The sequence below is a fragment of the Apodemus sylvaticus genome, chromosome X (genome assembly GCF_947179515.1).
Source record: "Apodemus sylvaticus chromosome X, mApoSyl1.1, whole genome shotgun sequence".
Taxonomy (NCBI): Eukaryota; Metazoa; Chordata; class Mammalia; order Rodentia; family Muridae; genus Apodemus; species Apodemus sylvaticus.
The window spans coordinates 45,289,237-45,313,593 of record NC_067495.1 but is presented as its reverse complement, the minus strand read 5'-3'; the positions used below and the strand labels follow the sequence as shown (position 1 = coordinate 45,313,593).

At 33.7% G+C, this 24,357-nt stretch overlaps 1 protein-coding gene across 1 annotated transcript in view; it reads right to left on the bottom strand.

Moving 5' to 3' along the window:
- The window catches only part of Dmd (dystrophin), a 1,772,476-nt gene that overhangs the window by 625,025 nt on the left and 1,123,094 nt on the right, over positions 1-24,357 (bottom strand). The window contains exon 48 of the mRNA XM_052170230.1: positions 9,861-9,978. Within this exon, the coding sequence (XP_052026190.1) occupies positions 9,861-9,978 (118 nt within the window). The remainder of the gene's footprint in view (positions 1-9,860; positions 9,979-24,357) is intronic.

Genomic DNA, 24,357 nt, shown 5'->3' with positions numbered 1-24,357 from the left:
CACAAGATCTGGATTGACAACTCCTTTATAGCATGATTCACTTATAAGCATTCTTTCCCTTTAGCTAGATAGTTATTATTGAATTAAGTAATTAGAAGTGAGTAAATGGATGAATATGTAGAAAGTTGAATACAGATTGTTTATATTTCCTTAAATTGCACATATACTATGTAAAACACTATACTGATTTAACTTCCATACCTAATAACAAATATAGAATTAGTGATAGCAATCATAATTTTCTTGGAATAATACATAATTTTTACTAAAACACTTCATATCATTTTAACTACATAGTGAATACTGATGAATAAACATCTGAATGAAAAGTTCACTGTACTTTGTGCATATTTTTCATGCATCTAATTTATGTATTCATGCAAATTGTTTAAAAAAGTTTTTGACATATTTTTAAAGTATTGCACCATATCTGGGGAAATCAGTAAGTATGTTTTTATTACAGTTTAATTATGTTGAATAAGTTTTATTATTAAACATTTGTGGACTTGATATGCAAAACACCATCGCTCAAAGAAGATCTTCTCATTTTAGAAGGCTAGATTGTACTCAGTTTGCTTCTAATGGACTTGAAAGTGAACTGAGAAGTTTTGAGAGAGGGTGTCATTATGTAGCCCAGGCTGTCCTCATACTCACAAGAGAGATTCAACTTCTCAAGTGATACCTCTATAGGCCTGCACCATTATGTCCAAATTTAAACATTTTTACCCAACATTTGATTTTTCTAATTCAATTTAATCATTTCTGAGCACAATCTCATATAATTTTATTATTAGCATAGTATGCTATTTTACTATGAAATATAATTTTAAATGAAATAACTATTCTAATTGTTTTAACATATAAAATAGGTTAATTCTTTACTAGTTTTTAATTTCAGAAATTGACTAAAGATTTAAACAGAAAGTTCTCATAATAATAAATAAAACTGGGTAAGAAAGGTCTTTAAAAAAACTAGTCAATTAAGGAAGTGCAAATTAAAAATGACTTTGAGATTTCATATTACTTCAGTCAGAACATCCAAGATCACAAAACTAACCTGACAACACTGCATGGGTGTGGAGGAGGGGGAAACTCATTCACAGTTGGGAGGACTGAAAATAGGTGCAGCCACTATGGAAGCAGATCTACCATAGAACCCTTTGCATAAGCCCAAGAGACACAACATCCAACTCCACAAAGAACTTGATTTGCCATGTTTATTGATGCCCTCGCAGTAATTAGGAAGTGGAAAAACCTAAATGTCCTTCAATCAATGAATGTAAAATGCAAATTCGGTATATATACACAATGGAGTACTATTCAGCTATAAATGTTTTTTCTTCTTAGAATAACTAAGAATTATGTTCATGATGGTGGTAACTTAAGGCCTACACTAGCAACTAACTCCCTGAGACCTACCATTGAAACAGGAGGCATTTGTGGCATGTGTGTTGTTTTCAGAACATTTTGCTAGAATTACAATCATTTAAAGGTGTTAACAGTTTGAAATTTATGACTCAGTTATGGGCATGAAGGCAGTGTATAAAGTGACAAGCAATTCCTGGAATTCTTAAGCTCCTGGTATTGATACTTAACTGTGGCACTGATGAACTAATAAATAATCTTGTATCTCCCTCTTTTTTGTCTCTAGATGAACTCAAATTCTTCCATTTCTCATATTGGACTCAATTTCTAGTACGTTTCCCATGCTAACTTTAAATCTTTCTAAAATGGTTTAAATGTGATGTTGTTTGAAGTGTTACATGAATTAGTCCCCCCGAGGATCATCAAGTTTTGAGCTAATACATTCCCAATACATTTGATTTTAGTGAATATGAAAGATCATACGTTGACAATTTATAAAATAACAAGTTGCTAAAATGGCAAATACAATGAAAAGCAACACTATAAAGTGATTATCCACCATATATATTGAACATAGTATAGGTATATTGCTTGAGAGTATTTGCTTGTTTGTTATCTGGGTCAGTTGTAGTCAACAACATACTTATATATAATCATCTGTTTCTCGTTCCTTTTCTAGGACCCATTTCTTTCTGTTTGTTTTTCCTATTCTTATTTCTCTGCTTTTGTTTTGTCTCATTATATGTGATTTTACCATTATCTCTTAAATCAGTAGTTCTCACCCTTCTTTATGCTGTGACACTTTAATATAGTTCCTCACAACATATGTGGTGACCACAGCCATCAAATTATTTCATTGCTACTTCAAAACTGTAATTTTACTACTGTCATAAATTATAATGTAAATATGTGATATTTGCACTACCAAAATGGTTATGATGAAGGGTTGAGAACCACTGACTTAGATGCTTATCATTTTCTAGTGAGAAACAGAAATGGGGTTAAAAATGATGGGAATGAAGGGATGATAGCACTCAAGGGAACAAAGGGAGTAGAAACTGTGATCAGTATATATGGTACGAAAAACTGTATTTCCAATAAAAGAAAAATAAAGTAGGCAACTACATATTAAAAAAAGGAAAGGTCATTAAACAAAATAATATATGATATTTATCTATAAAATCTGTTTTGTAAATTGATGTCTATTGTGTTTACATTCTTATTAAAATTTTTAAGGTTGTTTTTACTGTGTTCTTATTTTTACATTTTATGTAACTTACATATACATAAAGTGATGAGCAAAGGGAACTTTAGATCAATGTTCTCTATATTTCCTCATCTCCTGGTACCCTGTCACTGTGCAGGCTATCCATTCCTGGTAAGTTACAAATTATTCCACTGCCACTGCTCTCTTATTATCTGCACCACACACATACTTCCATCACTACAAATTTAGCAATGACACCATTATTATCACAGTTCTCATCAATTCTCCCATCACTCCTTTCTTAAATCACCTATTCTCTTCAATATCCTGATTTTCAAAGTCATATTCATGACTAAATAAATATAACTATTCCTTAGAAACCTTTCAGTAACACGATCACTCAGAGCCCAGAGCCTCTTTTCTTCATTCTCTCCGTCTTTAATGATGGTCTACTGAGGTACGTATCATAGACTACCTTACCAAAATGTGATTGTTCAAGTGCCTACACTTGATCACAAACTTTGTTAAGAAAAAGACAGGAGCTTCTCTCTCTATCCCCTCTATAAACTCTGATACTGTCACCAAGCAAATATTCAAATGCTTCTTGCACTGAGCTGAACTCTTTCATTGACAGCAGGTGCTAGATGTGAAAAGAAGGAAATTTATTTGGCTAACTACACTATTTCTAAAATAAGCAACTGTCTATAGACAATACCTGAAAAGAAAATATTGGCTGGCATTCCACTAGCAATAGAGATTTCATAAAAATGTATAAAACAACATACACTTTTTATTTTGCCATGAAGTTTTTCATGCATTTGATTGTAGCAATGAATGATGGGTGAAAAAACTGCTATAAAACTGTCAGTTAATACAAAACATCCTGAGAGAGTGGTTTTAATCGTCCTTCTGTTGAATATTCTCCCATCTATAGCCCTCTGGACAAGGATTTTAAGCAATGTAATATAAATCTCTTCTCTTAAAATGTGTATGATATAACCAAATTTCTCAGAGAATTCTGAACTGATATGAAAAGGCCATAGCTGAAAAAATAACTCTAAATAAACAACCCTTTCTCCCTTCCTTTAGACTTACCATATTGTATCAGTAGTCTTTCTGGTTTTGGATGATAAAAATTAAAGACTTTACACTCTACTTTTCAAATCCCCCTCAGCTACCATTCTTTAACAAGTTCTTTCACCATGACAGTCCATGGCATTTTTGAGTATCTAGGATGTACCATATATTTATATTAGAAAAGTAACATTTTACCACTCATTGTTAGCAACTAACTTTTTAGTTATGCTAATTGTTATTTATATTGATCCATACCTTTTCCACAGTACAAATACAAGTACAGTTATGAAAAAGAGAAAGAGTTGGTTTTCCAAGGCTTGAGGATGATCTCCAAGTAGCCTATCTCATATAAGTGTCTAAGATGCTGTCTGATCAAGAGTACAAGAACAAAGACCATACTGACATATTGTCTAAGCTGTCAATGATGTCCTACCTAATATTACCACCTAACTACAAGTACCTGTTTCACAAGTCCATCCCTTTTCTGAATATGACAAACATGAAGCTAGCAAGAATATGAATTAAAACTAGAATGGTATGAGTGTTTTCTAGCTAGGGAATGACTGGGTCTCCAGAACAGGTAGGAAGCTTACATTCTTATACACCATATTTTTGTGCATAAATTGGTGAGGTAAAATAGAATTTGTCTCTTCTATTCATAGAATAAATAAAAGTAAGGTCACAATGAGTAGCACAAAGGAGTTGGATGGATTGCAGCTCATTCCCTAGAAATGGAAAAACAAAGAAAGTAGCTGAATATGCCAGTGATCTGCAGTGCCTACTGCACCTAGCAGGTTCCAGTTTAATAATCTGACTGATTCCATGGATGTAATGCTTGTCAAGCAGAACACCGATGGTATGAATAAGGTGGAGCAAAAAGTGTGCTTCCAGGTTACTCCCAAGTGGGCAGAGATAAATTTTAGGAAATTAAACTTAAGGAGAAAAATTCTAGGAAGTAGTAAAGAATTGCATAGTCCTGCCCTGTAACATTTCAATGTCAATCTTTTGCATTGCTTTTCTTTGTCTTTGCACTTAGGTTAGAAATGATTTTTAAAAAGAATTCTTTGAGAGTTTTATAACATATATTTTAATAACAGACACTCTATATAACCAAGTGTTTCCACATTAAACAACTCCCTACCTATATACACTATTTTGGGACTTATTTTTAAAAAATCTTTAAGATCATATTTTGATGCTCAAATATTATTAGGTGTGTAGTCTTAGATGAAGAGTGGTAAATTTACTCTTAAAGAAAACTGATTCTTCCTCTTCTAGTAGCTAAAATTTGCCAATAGCTTCATGGATAATGGTGGATTGTATACCCAAGTCTTCCAGGCAGGCATAGACTTACAATAGTTTTGTACATAGTGTTCAAACTGATATAAAGAAGTAGTATGTGAAGCTGAGCCCAAAAGATACTATTTCATTGTTATCATTTACCACAATCTTTCCACTCCATCTTCTACAATGGACACCCAAAGGTGTGATGAAAGAAGTAGAATACATGTTTTGCTTGGGGTTAAGCATTCTCTAGTCTCTTATCCTCTGAACCTAGGTGAATTGTTAATTTCCATCTAATACAAATGCAAGTTTCTCAAATGGGACTTGAGAGATATACTGATCTATGGGATATAATGATAAGTCATTAGGAGCTGCTTTAATACTATGACCATTTAGCAGCATAATAGTATTAGGCTCTCCAATGAGACCTATGGACTCTCTATCTATAGATTCTTAGCTTGATTATAATTCTAGGCAAGAGTCTCATCTGATAGTGCAAATCTTTCATATAATCAGAAAGTTGTTGGTTACTCCCATTATGTTTGTGCCAATATGGTAGCACTGAGCATGTCTTGCCAGGTCAGTAATTATTGTAGTTTAAAGGATCTGCAGCTGTGTAAGACTAATGATTACTTTCCTCCTCTGGTACCATACATAGCACCATTTGACCCAGAAAACTGAGACAGTAAAGATGAAGGTCCATACTAGCTTGATTTCTCCATAGTCTTTGGTTAAAATATATGGTACCTTCAATAACAAGGTTTATCTATAACAGAGGTTCATGCAGGTATGACTTGCTTCAGCCAATGGATGAGGGAATCATTGCTTAGGGAAGTAAATTCACTAGCACTAGGTCACAAACCTAATGCTATTACTAGGGTTCACTACTCTGCAGAATTACTACTCTGTAATTCCACAAAACATGGGAGTGCTAATTCTCTAATCAGATGTACAAATACTGATAGGATAAAAATATAAAGAAGAGCAGTAAAATGTTATGTTCAGCTTTCTGGAACTTGAGTACTAATGCTTAAATCTCTGAAACATATAATCCTTATTCTTTGACTAACCAGTGATTCCTTTAGAAAAATATTTTTATTCTTTGACAATTTCATATATATACTTAATGTATTTTAATCATAAAGAGCTTTGCTCTTATGTTTTGCCATTTCTACTCACACTGCATGCACTACTTATTTCCCCAAAGCCCCTTTTCTACTTTCATGACTTTTGTGATTCACTGAGTTTAATTAGGCTTTCTTGTACGAGCGTAGGTGTGAGTTTATTTACTTGGAGACTGGGAAACTTACTAGTCACTATATCACTGAAGAAAATGACTCTTCTCTCAGCTACAATTTAGTACTCATAATTTCTCATGGAGGGTAGGTTCTGGTAAGTCCCTTTCCCATTGTGATGTGATATTGACTGTTTCAAACTTGTACTAGCATATAGGTAACTACAGTTGATATATAACCAGTAATTTTAGGTTTACCTATCAAAGTCCTTATTATCACAGAGGCATTAGTTTGAGTTCTGGTTGTTCATGTATCATCTTCCTACCCCACTAAGAAATTAGTTGATCTTTCCTAAGATTTCATTTTCTATCTCTAAAATGTGAATAATAATAAAAACCTATTTCATTTATTGGGAATGTTGAAATAAAACAAGTTACACGAATTGCCTTTTATACTCAGATAAAATTTTCTTTAATAATGTATTTTTTTCTACATAACCTTTTTCATAGTCTTCAAGCAGTCTTCATTGTTAAGTGTTTTGAATTGCTGCTATTTTGGAGATGAGATAAACAAACATCTACTAAAAGTTCATTACATTCTCTCTAAATGTGTATTCAAATAACCCAAACAGGTTCTAATTAAATAGCACTAGCTAACACTCACTGAGGTTTTATCAGAATTCTGCCCTAAGCATTCCAAATGCTATCTCACGTAATTCTTGAAATCCTTAAGGCTAATATAAGTAATTCTATTTAATAGAAAAGGAAACGGGGTTAGAAGTTTATAGTGATTAGTCTTTTTCTCCAAGGTCACAGGGCTAAATGGCCAATCCAGGTAGCTTGCTGACAAAAACTTGTATGTACTTTTGTTATATGTCTTCAGAATTATGAAAGAAAAGGGTGTAAAATCAAGGACCTATAATACAAATCATAGAGGACTCACATTGGACAGGATTACTTGTTGATGAACTGAATAATAAAAATAAAGCAGATTATTTCCACATCTTCTGCACTGCTATTCAAGGTATTATGGTATTATGCTTTGCAATATTAATGGGCATGAACAAGAGTTTTGCATAATTCAGATACCTCTAGGGAAGCAACTTCAAATCATTCTTATTTTATGTGCTTTTGGTCCCTTGACCCAGTCCTTTCGAAGAAGAAAATGACCATGAAGGGTTGACAAATTCAGCAGTGAAAGAACTGGAGAAAACTAGGCAATCTGAACACCAGAGAGCAGCATGTGTTATGTCTCATCTGAAGTCACTGAGAAAGAAATTTACTCTAGTACTTATAGTAAAATATGAGTATGATCAATATGATTACCTGGAAACAATAGATATCAAGAAAATTGGTTTATATAATAAATCATATAGCTATTTATGTAGACCTAATTATTTCAGGTAGATTAGTACTAGTAAAAGAAAATGCTTAGTCACTGGGATTGCTCTTGATACAATAAAATAACCACATATATATTTTTTTCCATACTGTTCAAAGTTATGGGCTGAGATTTACCAAGCACTGAAACATTTCAACATAGTATCACACATGTAATAAATGTTTTTCTCTTAAATGGTTTTATATATATATATATATATATATATATGTACCAAGGATATGTATGGCAATAAAAAAAGATTGAAACCATTAATTGGCAAATGCAAATTTACGAAGAAGTATTTTTCTACTGTATCTTTGAAATCCAAATCTATACGAAGAACAGTTATATTTTGAACATTAAAGTGACTTTAGGAGTATTGAATTTCTATCCTATTTCATAGGTTTCAAAAAGGGGGAAAACTTAGAATATGGCAGGACTACAAATGACATTGTGTCAATATTATCCTAGCATCAGCATTAGGAACATTATGAATGTTTAGATTCCAACTTACACTTTAGTAATCAGCATGACATGCTTCAACAGAATATTTAAATTAGAATTGGTTCCCTAATGCTGCAATTATTTATGAAGGTCTTACTCCCAAATGAAAAAGCTTAAAAAAGCAGAATTATTCAAATCACTGGAAATTAGCAGAAAAATACAACTTGCCCTCCAGTTACTCAGTTGTAATCTATATCATGAAAAAATGTGAAGACAACAGAGAAAATAGGATTATAAGGAATAATAGAAAATCTGTATCTGATGTTGTACGGATATTGTAAAATGTATTAATTCTACTTTTCTCTTAGGGAAAAGAAGTTATCTCTCATTAACAAAACAAAAATGACTAAGAGTCTGGTCATATTTGCATAACTAACTTTACCGAATCTTCATTTTTTTTTCAGGCAAGAGACAACTCAATTACATATATAATGAAAATTCAGTATCTTTCTGAGTTACTTCTTAAGAATTATTTTTTTGAGCTAGTATACTGCAACTTGGTAGGGAACTGTCAGCTTCCATACTGGGGAAGGAAAGTTCAGATACATCGATTGAACAACTCAGTGTTGACTATTTCAATATTCTTGGTATGCTGGATACATAAATGGCATTCTAAAGTATACTGTAGAACAACAGAGCCTAAGTTTATTCTTCTTTTTCAAATTCAATAGTGGGAGACACTGCTTAGTTTCTTTCCAAATTTATTCATCTTCTTCCTGGGCTTAATACTGATAATGTTTTCATATTATCTTTGCAGTTATGGGCTCATGTCACATGTCACAACCAACAGACTATAAAAATCAATACATACTACTTTTAGGCTTGGCTCATGAAAAAACCTCAGGAGCAATATTCACCCAACATCTACCTATTAAATACCTAAGATGTTCTGGATACAAAAATATGGAAGAAAATTTGGTTCTCAGATGATTTTATAGTCTATTTTGGGGGTATAACAGAATAAAAAGTAAACTTCTACAGGAAGCCAGCAAGATATAGGAGCTTACTCTTTAAAATGGTTAATGTTGATCACTTAGAACATTACTTTATATATGAACTCATAGTTTGAACAACAATTGGAGTTTAGATTTCACAACTGTGCGCAGGCTATTTGAATTAACACCAGTACAAATGAAAGAGACAGCTTGACTAAGAAATGAATCAAGACATACGTAATAACAGCACATAATCTATTAAGTTCTTGGGATCACATTAAAAACAGAGACAAAGACAAAGATTGGATAAATAAAATGAACAGGCTATCTATCTAGAAAGACCTGCAAACTCTTTGTTTTGAAAGCCTGAACAATTTGATTGACTTTGAAACCAATTATTTATGTATCAAATGATAGTATGAAATTGCATAAGGTAACTTTATGAAAACTTGATAAGTACATATATGATACTCAAAAGATACCTAATAAACAATAGCTATTGCAAGGGCCACTGTAGACAGTCATCAAAGATGATTGAGAAAACAACTTTTGGCTCAGCCAAACAACCAAGATTAGTAGAGGGAAACTGACATCTCCATGAACACTAGCTCAGATAGACGATTGGTAAGAGGTCAGTATTTCTCCACACTATGTTTACATTTCCCATGAGACTACATAAACCCAACATTCATGAAAATCACAACTTTGTAATTCATTTAAATTAAATTGTTATTGCATAATTTTACATACTGAAAATGTTTCTCAGTGAAATAGTTATCACATTTAAGTATTTCCCATTTTCTATACTGTGAGCTGTTACTGAGACTTTCGCGCATTTGATCTTAACTTTTCCTGGCCCATTAAAAGACTTACTTCGATCAGTAATGATTGTTCTAGCTTCTTGATTGCTGGTTTTGTTTTTCAAATTCTGGGCAGCAGTAATGAGTTCTTCCAACTGGGGGCGTCTCTGCTCCAAATCTTGCAGTGTTGCCTGAAAGAAAAAATAATCTCTTGTATTGGGAGTTCTCCAACATTGTATTTTATCTTTCAATCTAGACACAACACTTTTAGAAATAAAAATATGTAACAATATGTATCTCCAGTTTGCAAGGCTTTATATAAAAATTACCAAAATGCCAAATGTGTTTCACTCTTAGACATAAGATGATTTCCAATGAAAATCTTAGAGACTGGCCTTTCTACCAAGGAACTAACATATATGAAACAGAAAATTCCCACATATCATTTAAGATATATTATTAAATTTGTTTGTAACTGAAATTCATCACATATAGTATCACAAGGTGATGAAGGACAGCAGATTCCCTTAAAGTTTCTTGACCATAAAAATCACCAAACTTTTTTGGTCCATTTCAGACCTAATGAGTTAATATAGAACTGGTAATACTCATTTGTAATAAATTATCCATTTCACCATATGAATGTTTGGATAGCAACACTTAAACACTATTCAAGTCTTCCTTTATATAAATATGATGGTTTATAAGTGGTGTATGTGGTATATGTATATACATGCATGCAGATGCAGCCATCTGTCTATGTGCACATTGAGATCATAGTGTCAGGTGTCTTTCTCAATCTCTCTCTACCTTATTACTTTGAGACAGGGTATTTACAAGAATGTACAGAACATGAATTTAAGAAACGCTCAGTGATCCTCTTTATACCTGGAAAATTGGATCTGAGAGGTTGGACTAGATAGAAAGTCAAATCTTTATGTTTATGCAACAAGCAATTCTTACACTAGTCTATCTAGAAAGCAGGATACCATTGTAGATTAGGTTTGTGGCTGAGTTGGTATTTATGTTTCTTTTTGGTAGCATGTACAGTACCTTCCAGTACCAAAGACACTTTCACATAGGTATTTATGTTCAGGGTGCTTTTCCTGAATTCAAGATTGTTTCAGCTAACCTGGCTATTGGTGGTGGTGGTAGTGGTAGTGGTGGTGGTATTGGTGATGTGTGTACATTTCCATATGAACCTGAAAATTATCCTTTAAAAATCTGGGAAGAATTGAAAATCTGTTGGCATTTTGATGGGGATTGCATTGGCTCTCTAGATTGTTTTTTGTAGGATGGCCATTTGTACGATATTAATCCTACTGATTTATGAACATATTTGATCCTTCTATCTTCTCTATCTCTTCATCTTCTTTTTTTTTTTTTTGGTATTATAAAATTTTGTCATACAAGCCTTTCCTTTGCTTGGTTAGAGTTACTCCAAGATATTTTACATTATCGGGGACTATGGTGAAAGGTGTTGTTTCCCTGATGTCTTTTTTAAAATTTACATTTGAGTCTTGGTGCCCCTCAGTCCGCCTCCCACAGATCCTCATCTCTTTCCTCCTCCCCCTTGCCTCTGAAGTAGATACTTACAACCAATCATTGAGCTGAAGTTGGGGATACCTAGGGTTGAATTAGGGGAAGGATTGAAGAAGATAAAGGGGAGAGTGACTCCATAGGAATACCAGCAGTCTCAACTAACCCAGATTCCAAGGAGCTCCTAGAGACAGAGCCACCAACCTGATGCATTCTTACTCCATTTGTCATTTGCATATAGGAGGATTACTGATTTCTTTGACTCAATTTTGTGGCCATTTTGTGGAAGGTGTTTATCAACTGTAGGAGTTCTCTGGTAGAATTATTGGGGTCGTGCATGCATACTATCATATCATCTGAAAATAAAGATACTTTGCCTGCTTCCTTTCTGATAACAGTAAAGATCATTAGTTAGCCTACCTATTTTCTTCCTCAGAGTAGCCTATGAATGCCCAGAAAGTGCATGGATAAAGCAATGAGTGGAGGGAGGAATATTAGGAGGGAAAAATAGTGTGATCGACTGGGGAGCTGGGTATGGGGAGAAGAGAAGCTACTGCAGATCGTCTGCTACAGAGTTGGTGATGAGACTGGGGAATTAGATTTGGGAACAGGAACAAGTGAAGATCTCTAGTTAGACTACCAGCTTTGCAGGCCACAGTATATCTCTTATTTTTGTTATCTTATTACCAAAACTAGAAATTGTCAGACTTTAAATGCTAATAAAAGGAAAAGATAAAATTTAGTAGCTAGTATGTTCTGGACCTTACTTTTCTCTTATGCCCTTTGACTCAAAATGATTTTCTAAGGATTTTGGTTTTGGAAAGGGCAAAGCTGGATCATTCTTTCCTGTTTCCTTTGTGAATAGGTAAGGAGATCAGGTTTCAGATTTAATCACAGTGACTTCTGGTAATATTAAAATAATATGAAAAACTTGTTCAAACATTGTACATTTATTTAGAGCATTTCTCTCTGTGTGCATTGAAAAATCAGAGGGGCTAGCTTTTAACAAATCTTCCACATTTGTAAGTTGTGATTGCTCAGAAGAAAAATCCAATTTTCAGGTTTCTAACTTTTATGGTTTCTTTATATAAAAGTGTGTTTGAAATATGGAACAAATTGCCAAAGACAGCTATTGAAGTAAGTAGAATAAGTAAGTTGGACTGTGCTGGACACATTTTAAAGTAGGAACCATAGTTGCAGACAGATTTTATAAAATGAGACACATTCCAGTGTTAGAATGCTAAAGTTGGTAATCTGTGACACAGCAAGTTAACCTCTTCTCAACTGCAGGATTATCGTTATATAGGTTATATACTTTGAAAATGTTATCCTGGAACTACAGATAGTCAAATACTCATATCAAACTTGATAAAGAAACAAATACATGTAGTCAAAAGGAGAAAATTATCCATATTATTCAATCTTGTTAGTACATGTTTTTTTTTCAAACTCTAGATATTCTAAGGGCTCTGGATGTAGCAGTGAACAATATATTTATTATGGCTGCATAATTAGTGAAGGTTATTTTTTAATACTTGAAAAGCTTTGGATAAAAAGTAACTACCAGATTATTTTTCTTTCATTTCATATTAGTACACTCTCAAATGTTAATATCAGTATTTGCTTTTTACTTGCAGGTATATTACTTGATGTTTGCTCTACTTCTGTTTATTTTTTGAGATTTTCAAGTTCCCCTGAAAAGTGTGTTGTAAAAGTAACTCCATCAACTTTCACTTGAACTTTCCCAGACTCTAAATTAATCCTGACCACAAGAAACAGCTTTTACTGCTGAAATTAGTAAGCATGTCAATTTAAGCTTAAAACAAGCCATTTTCTCCTCTGATGAGCAGAATTCATCTCAGGGTATTGTGAAACCTGTTCTCTAGTTGAGCAATTCTCTAATTCTGCTGACAGACACATGCTTTGTAAGCACCTAAGAAAATTATTAATGACATCCTTTTAAAAATCCTCATAAAAATGGAAGGACCTTCACATCTGCAATATAGCCTGGCATTTCTGAGCAAAATCACAAATCTTTATTACTTTCATTGTTCAAGACATACAAATATCCATTTAAAAAAGTATGTACAGTAATGTATTTTGCTATGGAACTTAGTAGACATCAATATTCTCCTTTAAAGTAGATTTTCTTTATGGTAGAATAAGAAATTTCTTTGATTTTCTTTGTTGAAGAAAAGGAAATGACAAGTATTTTCCATTAATATATTATAAAATAACAACTGAAGGACATTTTCTAATAAACAGTATAATATAATGTGAATAAAAAGGTTTTCATTTATTTTTCCTCTTATGTATATTTTATTCAGTTTTTAAAATTTCTTTGACTCAGAAATGTAAAGGAATTCCACAATTTGTCAAATGCAAGGAGTTTTATTTGTCTCCTATAGAGCTGTCCAAATGTCAGTAAACACTTTGGATTAAATCATTATTCAAGGTACCTACTCCTAAATATCTATCTTCCAAAATCCATTCTGTGCCCCCAAAATGCTGTCCTTACCAGATGCTACCCTCTCAAGCACACTGTGACTCTAATATCCATTCTCAGATGAACTTCAGGGGTCCTTTATCATTCACCTTTCTCATTGGAGCTTTACTCATTCTAACAGTAGAATGCTAAATGCTCATGTCTATTTCTCTGCTATGCGCCAAGATTTTTACTACATAAATAATTTACATGAACAAAATTAAAGCCATTACATGCTTAAAAGTACTTAAGCACGATAATGTATTGTATCTACATGGATTCTATCATTCTGCAATAAACAAAACACAGGAAAAGGAATCGATGCTACTTCTAAAGAGACCTAAGGCAGCTATCAAGGCTTCACTACAAACAGCTTACCCCTTGGAGATGTGAATTCATCATGGATTCCACTAGCTGAGCAAAGGTGGAGGAAAAAAAAAACTTCAAATACAAAGTGAATCAGAACTCTTTAATCCTCCTAAATCCCCCCAGGGTTGAGGGAAATGGTTATAAATAGTAATGCTATAAAAAAAGGAAGTTAAACAGTGAAACCATATATTCTGTAAACTAGGTCATTTTAGGTTCTCAGAAAAATTCTATTATCACACTCCTTTTAAAAGGAATTATACCAAAATGATACTAAAATAGAAAAATCTGAACAGAATATTAATTTCTTCTATATCTAAAGAAAGACCTTAAATAAGATTTTTTCTATTAAGCATTCTTCATATAATTTCAATTACAACAAAGATTTATGGTGATTTTCAATTATTGCCATTTCAAAGAAACAAACATGAATTAAGCTTAAATATACTGATAAAATTTTTATATAACTTTAAAAAATACCCACAAACACTGCAGAGGTAGACTAGTTTTTCATACCATGTCATATATGAAAAGGGATAAGTATTTAGGTGGGACAGTTACTACAGGCTTTTTATGCCGGAAAATTTTTCCATTGTTTTTTACTAATCATCTATGTCATTGAAAACCCTTATTTTGCTTTGTATCCATCCATGTAGACATCTGAATCTCCAAATGGATTGGCTGGATGCAAATTTGCCTTTATTGTCCTCCAATTCTTCATTTCTCACACATTTAAACACATTTTTCTATGGTGCATAATTTTCCTATTTATTCTCTATATGATCAGGATGTCTACTGATAAGTTCTTCATAAGCACCTCCTAACTACAAACTTGGTTATCCTTTTGTGTGTTATTCATCAAAGACATTCTTTATATTAATAAAGACCATTTCTGTGTGATTTCAAACTTTCAGGAGTAGTACAAGAAATCTCAAAAGAACTCCCTTGTTCTCTTCACCCAGATATACAGTAAACATATTGCTACATCAGTCAATGTGTGTATGTGTGTTTGTGTGTCTATACAATCTGTGTACAAAATAGTACATTTGTTTTTCTGCACAATGTGATAAAAGTTCCAAATATGTCTCTTAAGCAGAGTATGGTAGTATATGTCTATAAGTCTAGCATTTGGTATAATGGATTAGGAGGACTGGCCTGGAGTTTAGGCTACTATGGGACACATAGTGAATAACATCCAAGTCAGAACTATGTTGCAAGACATGATTTCAACACTGAACTTCTTGGATTTTCCTTTTCCAATATTTAGAAAACATATGCTTTATGTGCCTCTCTAACCTATATAGTTCTATCATGAGTTTGTTTTATTTTTGTTGTTGTTGTTGGTTGGTTGCTTCTAGTTTGCATGTTTTTGTTTTGCTTTTTGTTTGATTTTATTTTTTCATTTTTCTTATATTTACTTTTTTCTTTTTCTCATTTCATTCTCAAATCTGGTTGTGCACTCAGATTTAAAGATCCAGAGCTAAAGTGAGACTTTCCAAGTATGATGGATTCTGTTGCTGTTTAGGATTTATTTCTAAAGCGCAAATCCTTCCCTCTATATGAGCTTAGCTCAGTTTCTAAGCTAGAACACTGAACATAGCTTTAATAGTATAATCTTACCCACCTTTCTTATTCTGAATGTGGTAGTAATCCTACCAATGGCCTTCAGAGCTATACTTTTTTTTGTTTCCTGGGCTAAGCTCATGAAGAGAATTTAGGTTTCATGCTTTTTTATCTTCCTTTATGTAAATCATGTATGTGCTTTCTTTGACATTGATCTTTGAGGTGGGATGAATATATTTGGCCCAGGGAGTGGTGCTATTAGTAGGTATGGCCATGTTATAGTAGGTGTGACCTTGTTGGATGAAGTGTATCACTGTCAGGATAGGCAATGGAAGTCAGTCTTCTTTTAGCAGTTTTCAGATGAAGATGAAGATGAAGATAAAGATGTAGAACTCTCAGCATCTCCAGCACCATGTCTGCCTGCATACTGACCTGCTTTCTGCCATCCTTTCTGCCATGATGATAATAGACTGAACCTCTTAACTTGTAAGCCAGCTGCAATGAAATGCTGTCCTTATGAGAGTTACCTTGGTCATGTCTGTTCACAGCTGTAAAACCTTAACTAATAAGAAGGTATATTCTTTTGATTTAGGATGAAATGTTATATAGATATCTGTTAAATCCATTTGATTCATAATTTCTGATAATTTCACTGTATCTCTGTTTAGTTTCTGTTTCCATGATCTGTCCATTGATGAAAGTGGGGTGTTGAAGTCTCCTACAATTAATATGTGAGGTGCAATGTGTGCTTTGAGCATTAGTAAAGTTTCTTTTATGAATATGGGAGCCCTTGCATTTGGATCATAGCTGTTCAGAAGTCAGAGTTCATCTTGGTAGATTTTTCCTTTGACGAATATGAAGTATCCTTCTGCTGGTTCAACTCGCAGTCAACATGTAAAAGAATGCAAATCGATACATTCTTATCTCCTTGTACAAAGATCAAGTCCAAGTGTATCAAAGATCTCCACATAAAACCAGATATAGTGAAACTAATAGAAGAGAAAGTGGGGAAGAGCCTTGAGCACATGGACACAGGTGAAAATTTCCTGAACAGAACACCAAAGGCAAATCAAGAATAAGAATTGACAAATGGGACCTCATAAAATTGAAAAGCTTCTGTAAGACAAAGAACATTGTCAACAGGACAGCAACCAACAGTTTAGGAAGAGATCTTTACCAATCTTAGATCTGATAGAGGTCTAAAATCCAATAAATACAAAGAACTCAATAAGTTATACTAGAGATAACCAAATAACCTTATTAAAAATGGTGTACAGAGCGAAACAAAGAATTCTGAATTAAGGAATATCAAATTTCCAATAAGCACCTAAAGAAACATTCAAAATCCTTAGTCATCAGGGAAATGGAAATCAAAACAACCCTGAGATTCCACCTCATACCAGTCACAATGGCTAAGTTCAAAAACTCAGGTTAAAGCAGGTGCTGGCGAGGATGTGGAGAAAGAGAAACCCTCCTCCATTGTTGATGGTATTGTAAGCTGGTATAACTACTCTGGAAATAATTCTGGTGGTTCCTCAGAAAACTGGACATAGTATTACCTGAGGATCCAGCCATACTATTCCTGGGCATATACCCAGAAGATGCTCCAACATGTAATAAGGACACATGCTCCACTATGTTCATAGCAGCCTTATTTATAATAGCCAGAAGCTGGAAAGAACCCAAATATCCTTTAACAGAGGAATGGATACAGAAAATGTGGTATATTTATACAATGGATGGGCGGAGGGAAGAGGGCCTATGAGACCAATGGGGAGGGGGAAACTGGGAAAGGGAAAAGCATTCAGAATGTAAACAAAGAATACAGAAAATAAAAAAAAAAAAAACAAAACAAAAAACAATGACTTCACGAAATTTCTAGGCAAATGGAAGAATCTAGAAAATACCATCCTGAGTGAGGTAACCCAGTTACAAAAGATACTCATGGGAAGAAATAAGGAGACAAAGTGTGGAACAGAGAATGCAGGAAAGGTCATCCAGAGACTGCCCCAGCTGGTGATCCATCCCATATATAGTCACCAAACTGAGACACTAATGTGGATGCCAACAAGTGCTTGCTGACAGGAGCCTGATATGGCTGTCTCCTGAGAGGGTCTGCCAGAGCCTGACAAATACAGTGGTGCATGCTCACAGCCAACCATTGGACTGAGTGTGGGGACCCCACCAGAGGAGTTAGAGAAACAAGCTGAAGGGTTTTGCAACCGCATAGGAAGAATAGAAGTATCAACCAACCAGACCTCCCCCAAGATTTCCCAGGGTCTAAACCATCAACCAAAGAGTACATATAGAGTGTCCTATGGTTCTAACCACCATAGGGGAACCTTAACTAAGTCAATCATATTGCTACTTTTGAAAATCCGATGCTATTTTGTACAATGTCTCATAACTGGACTTTCAGCAAATATTTATTACTTCTCATGTGGAACTGAAGAAGGCATAGGGGATGTATCAGTGAAGAAGAAAGACTACCTTAATTTTATTTTATTTTTTTGTTGCCGTTGTTGTTATTTTTCGAGACAGGGTTTCTCTGTGTAGCCCTGGTTATCCTGGAATTCACTCTATAGACCAAGCTGGCCTTGAACTCAGAAATCTGCCTGCCTCTGCCTCCCAAGTGCTGGGATTACAGGCGTGTGCCACCAAGCCTGGCAGACTACCTTAATCTTAAAATATGTTGATAATGGGGGCACTCTGTAAATAAGAACTAAAGATAAACATGGAAAAAGTGACAAATGGTAAAGGTATCCAAACAAATTTATGGATCAAGGGGCACCTTATTAAGGAGTTGCTTCAATGGCACTTATATCTTCTCTATCTGCATTTCACAAAATGATGTAATTGCTGTTACTAATAGCCACCAAGATGACCTCTAAAAAACGCACAGGCCTTTTACTTTAGGAAGTAACTGAGGCCCTTTGCTTTCTACAGAATGATCTTCACCAGTTTCTTCATGTGGTGGGCATAGTAGGAACTTTTCATGGAAAACTCTTAAGTCTAGCTTAAGGACTCACTCCTAATCAATTTTGCAAAGGTGGCATATTTCCATACAACCTTCTATTTCCTGTATATGATGTCAGATTCACATTTAGGTTCCAAGGGGTGTGTAACATTCCCAGGATTCTTTCCAATTTCCTTATGCAGATGAATTTTTTCCTAATATATTTCCTTTTGTTTTAATATGACACATATGCTTTTGGGTTATAGTATAGCCACATCTGTACCTTTAGATGTTAAACTTCTCATTAACACACTTTAAAATACATGGAATATTTGAGTCCATGATACAACTCTTGACATACATGTTTATGGGGGTTGATCATTTAAGATCCAATTGAATTATATTAGCATTTTCAGTTATCTTTTCACAAACCATTTTTTTATTTTTTATGTTTATAGTCATTAATAGTTTCAAAATGTAATTGAGATAAACACAGGTTCCCATTCTGCTCACGCAGCTTAAAATCTCTCCTATGTTAAAGAATTAACAAAGAATCCTTTGTATGTTAACATCCATTAGACTGGATGGACGAAGTAATAAAAGATAATGAGCATGTTTTTTAACAAGTTCAGACAGAAACATTACAACCTCTTTGAACAATAATTTCCCTCAGCAGACTCAAGCTTCAAACAGGATCAGCCTTCGTGAGCTTGGAATGTAAGGAGAGGGTCCCTACCTTCATTTCTTTTCTACTTAGAAAAATTTAAATATTTTTTTAACTGAGAATCTTCCCTTTTACATCAGGGTCACACAAATTACATACTTGACCTTGATCATAAATCTCTTACGTTGGTAAAGAATAAAAGATATGTTTTTTAAAGAATGTGATAATTGTTAATTATTTAACTATTAATTTTATTTCATTTACTTCTTAAATATTTAAGCAATCATTGAAATGTATCATGTAAATGTATATTATTTAGTTCCTGGAGACATATGTCAATTTTTAAGAGGATCAATCACAAGCTTTAAAAAGTGTATGCTTAGGGAAGGAGAGCGTTGCCTTCAGGAAAACAGTATATGCTAAATTAGTCATCTTTTTTTTTCTTTGTCCTTGCAGTACATGTAATTCCATTCAAAGTGGCATGAGGAAACTTTCCTTCCCAGACCTTGAAAAAGTATGGGAACAGTAAACAGAAACTGAAAAAAAAGGCTACAGGGAGGTGATTTAGTAATGGGAGATGTGGAAATCACCCAAGGGCACCATCTATCAATGGACTGATTCTCTTCCCTTTTGCTGACTTGTTGGAGCAAATCAAGAGGACTTTGGCAATGGATGAGTCCATTACTGGTCAAGTGGAGTGCTCAGTGTAGGAAAGGAGTTGGAGACTGGAATGTAACAAGCAAAGGCCAAGAAAGATAACCAAAGTGAATAGTAATGACATTAACAAAACTTACAATGAATGAAGGCAGCAGCAATTGAGCTATATGAGAGAAGAGTTCATAAGGACTGCACTACACCTAAACCTCAGAAAATTAGCATAAAGCACAGAAGGACATTATAAGGAGGAGAAGGCATGTACAGATCACAGGAATGAAATAAAGTTTCAAATGAGCTCCATTTAGCCTAAGATTCTTTGAAAATAATGATATATAAGCTTATAGAAAAGCAAGTTTTAGTTTGTTTTTAATTATTCTGAAATTGGAACATAATAATTATTCTATGTCTGGCCTTAGAAAATAGTTTGAATGGATTATATCACATAAATTTTGGATGAACTAATGAAACTAGAGAACAAACTTTTAGTACTTCTGTGTAAAAATGATATTTAGATAGCATTAAAAGAAAGATATGAATTATTTAAGAAACTACCATAAACTGTAAAAAAATTTTATATTGGTAGCAAGATAGTCTGTGGAACATATTCTCCTGTTCTTTTATAACACTGATTTTGTTTATTTTGGGATTTTTAGAGTTGTAAAAATTGTTAGCTTATCAAATTTAATCCCTCCCCCGAATAGTTTAATGGCAAAATAATCAACTATTAGCATGCCATTTCGAAAAAAATTCTTTTCCCTTTCAAAAAAAATAAGACAGTGCATTTCAAGCTATTGTGCAACAGGAAATTCAAAGGGCTGATTTACTTGTCAATTCATAAATCCCTTCATATGCAGAAAAGTAGATGCCTCAGTTACAAAAGCCAGGAAGTAATGAATTCTAAGTGGGGGGGATCACAAAGTATAATTCCAAAGTCAAGAAGAAAGAATTTTAGGCTACAATTTGTTGATAATGATTTGCAAATACATTTCTAAACTGATACAAAGAAAGCTGATATTTTTAGCTATTCAATATTACATCTATTAGTTATTCTACATTGTTCAGATTTCTTGAAATCTCATTGTTCTGTAAATTTGGCATGTTAACAAAGGATAACTGGGACTTTTTAAAGACAATGTTGTCGTGTATATCACATTTGTCAGCTTCTGGTGTATGAGCCAGTAATAATAATTGGTATAATATTTTCTCCTTACAGATAGCTTAGAATAAAGAAAAAAGACTAACTTTCAAACATATATATTTGGGGATTAACTTGTTCTTATTTTTTAGTATTGATGTCCATTTCATTATGAATAGCACCATTTTGGAATCTTTCTTACTTCAAATCATCAAGATAAATTATTTTATCTATTCAGATCACTCTACAAAGCAAAATGAGTAATATTCATGCTACATTTACAAAATAGAAGATAAATCCCAAATTATGCTCATCAAAATGTAACTATCTGACAGCATTACTTATTTTAGACTATCCTTGGTTTTCCATATTAAGAATGCTGCATTAAACCCACTGAAACTCCAAATAACCAAGGCTAAAAACTGATAGTTATGTCCTGATCAATCATATGGACAGAAACAAATATTGTTAGATTTGCATGAATAATATATAGGAGTGAGAACTGTGCCTTGTGACTCATGGTAGATGGCATAAAACAGAATTATTAGTGAAGTTACTGAACTTGCAATTCAACTGGGAAGATGACCTGAAAATCCACAAAGGTGTGCTTACACACGTAGTTATGCACTAACAGAATATATTAGGCAAATGATCAAAGAAACTGTCTAAAGGGATGATGGAGAATGAAATTTTGATGTGATTATGTCCAGGGCAAGTGTCATAGGATAAGCCAAATTCTGGAGTTAGAGGATAAATAAAATTATTAATGACTCTGTAATAGGAGAGAAGAAAGTACAGAACAAAATGTGAACTGAGCCTAAAGTGTTAGGCTAAGAATACCGAAGAGCTACTGGGGAAGAGTGGGAAGACTAGTTTGGTAGTTAGAAGAGCTGTAACTTTGATAAAGTTGGGCATGGACTAGAGAGATGGTTGTGAACAATAAAGGACAAAAAAGCAATGAAAGCAGTGGGAAATTATTGGAGCAGAGCATATTATAATAGAAGTGACATTTCAGAAATACTACTACCCTTGTACCACAGCGTCTAACATCTGTTTCATGAGGGAACTAGGAAACTAAGGAGTAGGAGGCACAAAAGCTCTATCTAGTCCTTGTGATTAAGTTTCTTGTCCTAAAAACAAGTCATGCAATGTAAATAATTTCATGTGTGTTTTTTGCTTATAAAAATATAGCTCTACTGTACAAGGATAAAATAAATCCAGCTTCACTGTTCAAGAGAAATATGAAAGAATTTAGCTGACTTCATTTGTAATGTTTTAAAGTGAATGTGGATAGAGATGGTAGTTTTAGTTTAGAGAGAATATTTAATTCATAAGATTATGTTTTAAATGATAAACTGACTACTAGAACATGAGAGGAAATATAAAGTTCTCCAGAAATTAAATGTCAAAGATTATCATGAGCATCAATAGGAATTATCTTTGCAATATTTTGATGTCTCATTTTGTGAAGCTAACTTTTCAATGTCTTTTAATATTTATTGTTGAATTAGATCTATACTATTTAATTTGAAATGAGTACTCAGCAGTCACATTTTTGAAAGCACTATAGGAAGAGTTTAACTAATCTCTTCAAATATTAGGTGCTAATCAAATAAAATATTATGCTAAAATGTATTTGACTTTAGATGGAGAGATGGCTCAGCTACTAAAGACTAATACTCATGGCTAAAACAAGTATTCAGCCTTTCATTTGTGTGAGTGTGTGTATATGTGTTTGTATGTGTATGCACATGGACACACTCAAGTGCATGTGCATGCTCTTGCATCTGCATGTATGTGTAGACATGAATGCAAAGAGGAGAAATGTCCACTTTGGATGCTTTCTACCTTATTTGTTGAGACAGGAGTCCACTATTGAGCCTTTAATCCCAGCACTTGGGAGGTAGGGGCAGGCAGATTTCTGAATTCGAGGCCAGCCTGGTCTACAGAGTGAATTCCAGAATAGCCAGGGCTATACAGAGAAACCCTGTCTCAGAAAACCAAAAAACAAAACAAAAAGATCCTATATTGAATACAGAGATCATTGTTTTAGATATAATGTCTGGACTATCACCTCTTAATCCAAAATAGGCCTGTTTATATCTATACCTAATACTGAATTGCAAACATATATTACCACATTTAGTCTTGTGATGTGGGTATTGAAGATCTCAATTGAGTGTTCATGGTTATGTGTAGAGCTAGCACTGTATGTACTGTGCTATCTTTCCAGGCCTTTGGCTTTTATGTTTTAAAAATAATTTATAGACACTATTTATTTAGGTACTAAAACTAGAAACCTGGAACTAATTATCAAATCTAGCTATGATTGAACTGATGGAGAGCAATAGATGCTACTATTCTGTGACACTACCTGTAGAAAGCAAAAGAAGTAGATGAATGAGTGATTCTTTAGTGGTGATTATAGTAATGTGCACAGCTAATCAGAAGAGTTCAAGCTGTATTGTCTTCCTTTCCTATCTTCAAATGGTAGGTATTACATTTTGAATCATCAAAATAAATGGCACAGCTGTTCAATTCATGCTGTAAATATAGGGACTGAATTGGGATCAGTTTATTCATCTGTAAAATGAGGATAATTACATTTATGTCAACCAATCTTAGGATGATTAAAGCTGCAGATTTATCTATATGTGCTAAAGTACCTTAGGCAGAAATTAGTTAAATATGTCTAGCCAGGTATTTTCAACCTCAACGTAACTAAGGAATATTTTATTTAACCCCAGGCTTCAGCTGTAGGCTTTCAACAAATTCTGAGTGCTACAAAGCAAAGGTGACATATGGTTGATAAATAATCATGGGCAGTCCCTAAAGGATGATATTCTAGTAGTTTGAAAACCTTTTGTACACTCACACAAAAGGAACAGCATCCAAATAAAGAGTGGTGAACAAATATGCATCGTTCTTCATCTCCAAGTGGCAAATGCCTGTTACTTGGATACATATATAGGGACAGATGCTGAATACTTGGATCTAATTCTTCAAAATAGACTCCCTTTGTACATTTCTTTTGCCACGTTTTCAGTTTGCATCATTAATCATTGTCTCTCAGAAATTATGACTGGGGAAAAGATAAAAAATGTCTTTGATTGGGTGCTATGTGTCTAAGCCACAGTTTTAACTGTAAATCCGTTATGAAGATCATTTCTTCATAGGTGAGTGGAGTTGCTATTACAGAGTGTTA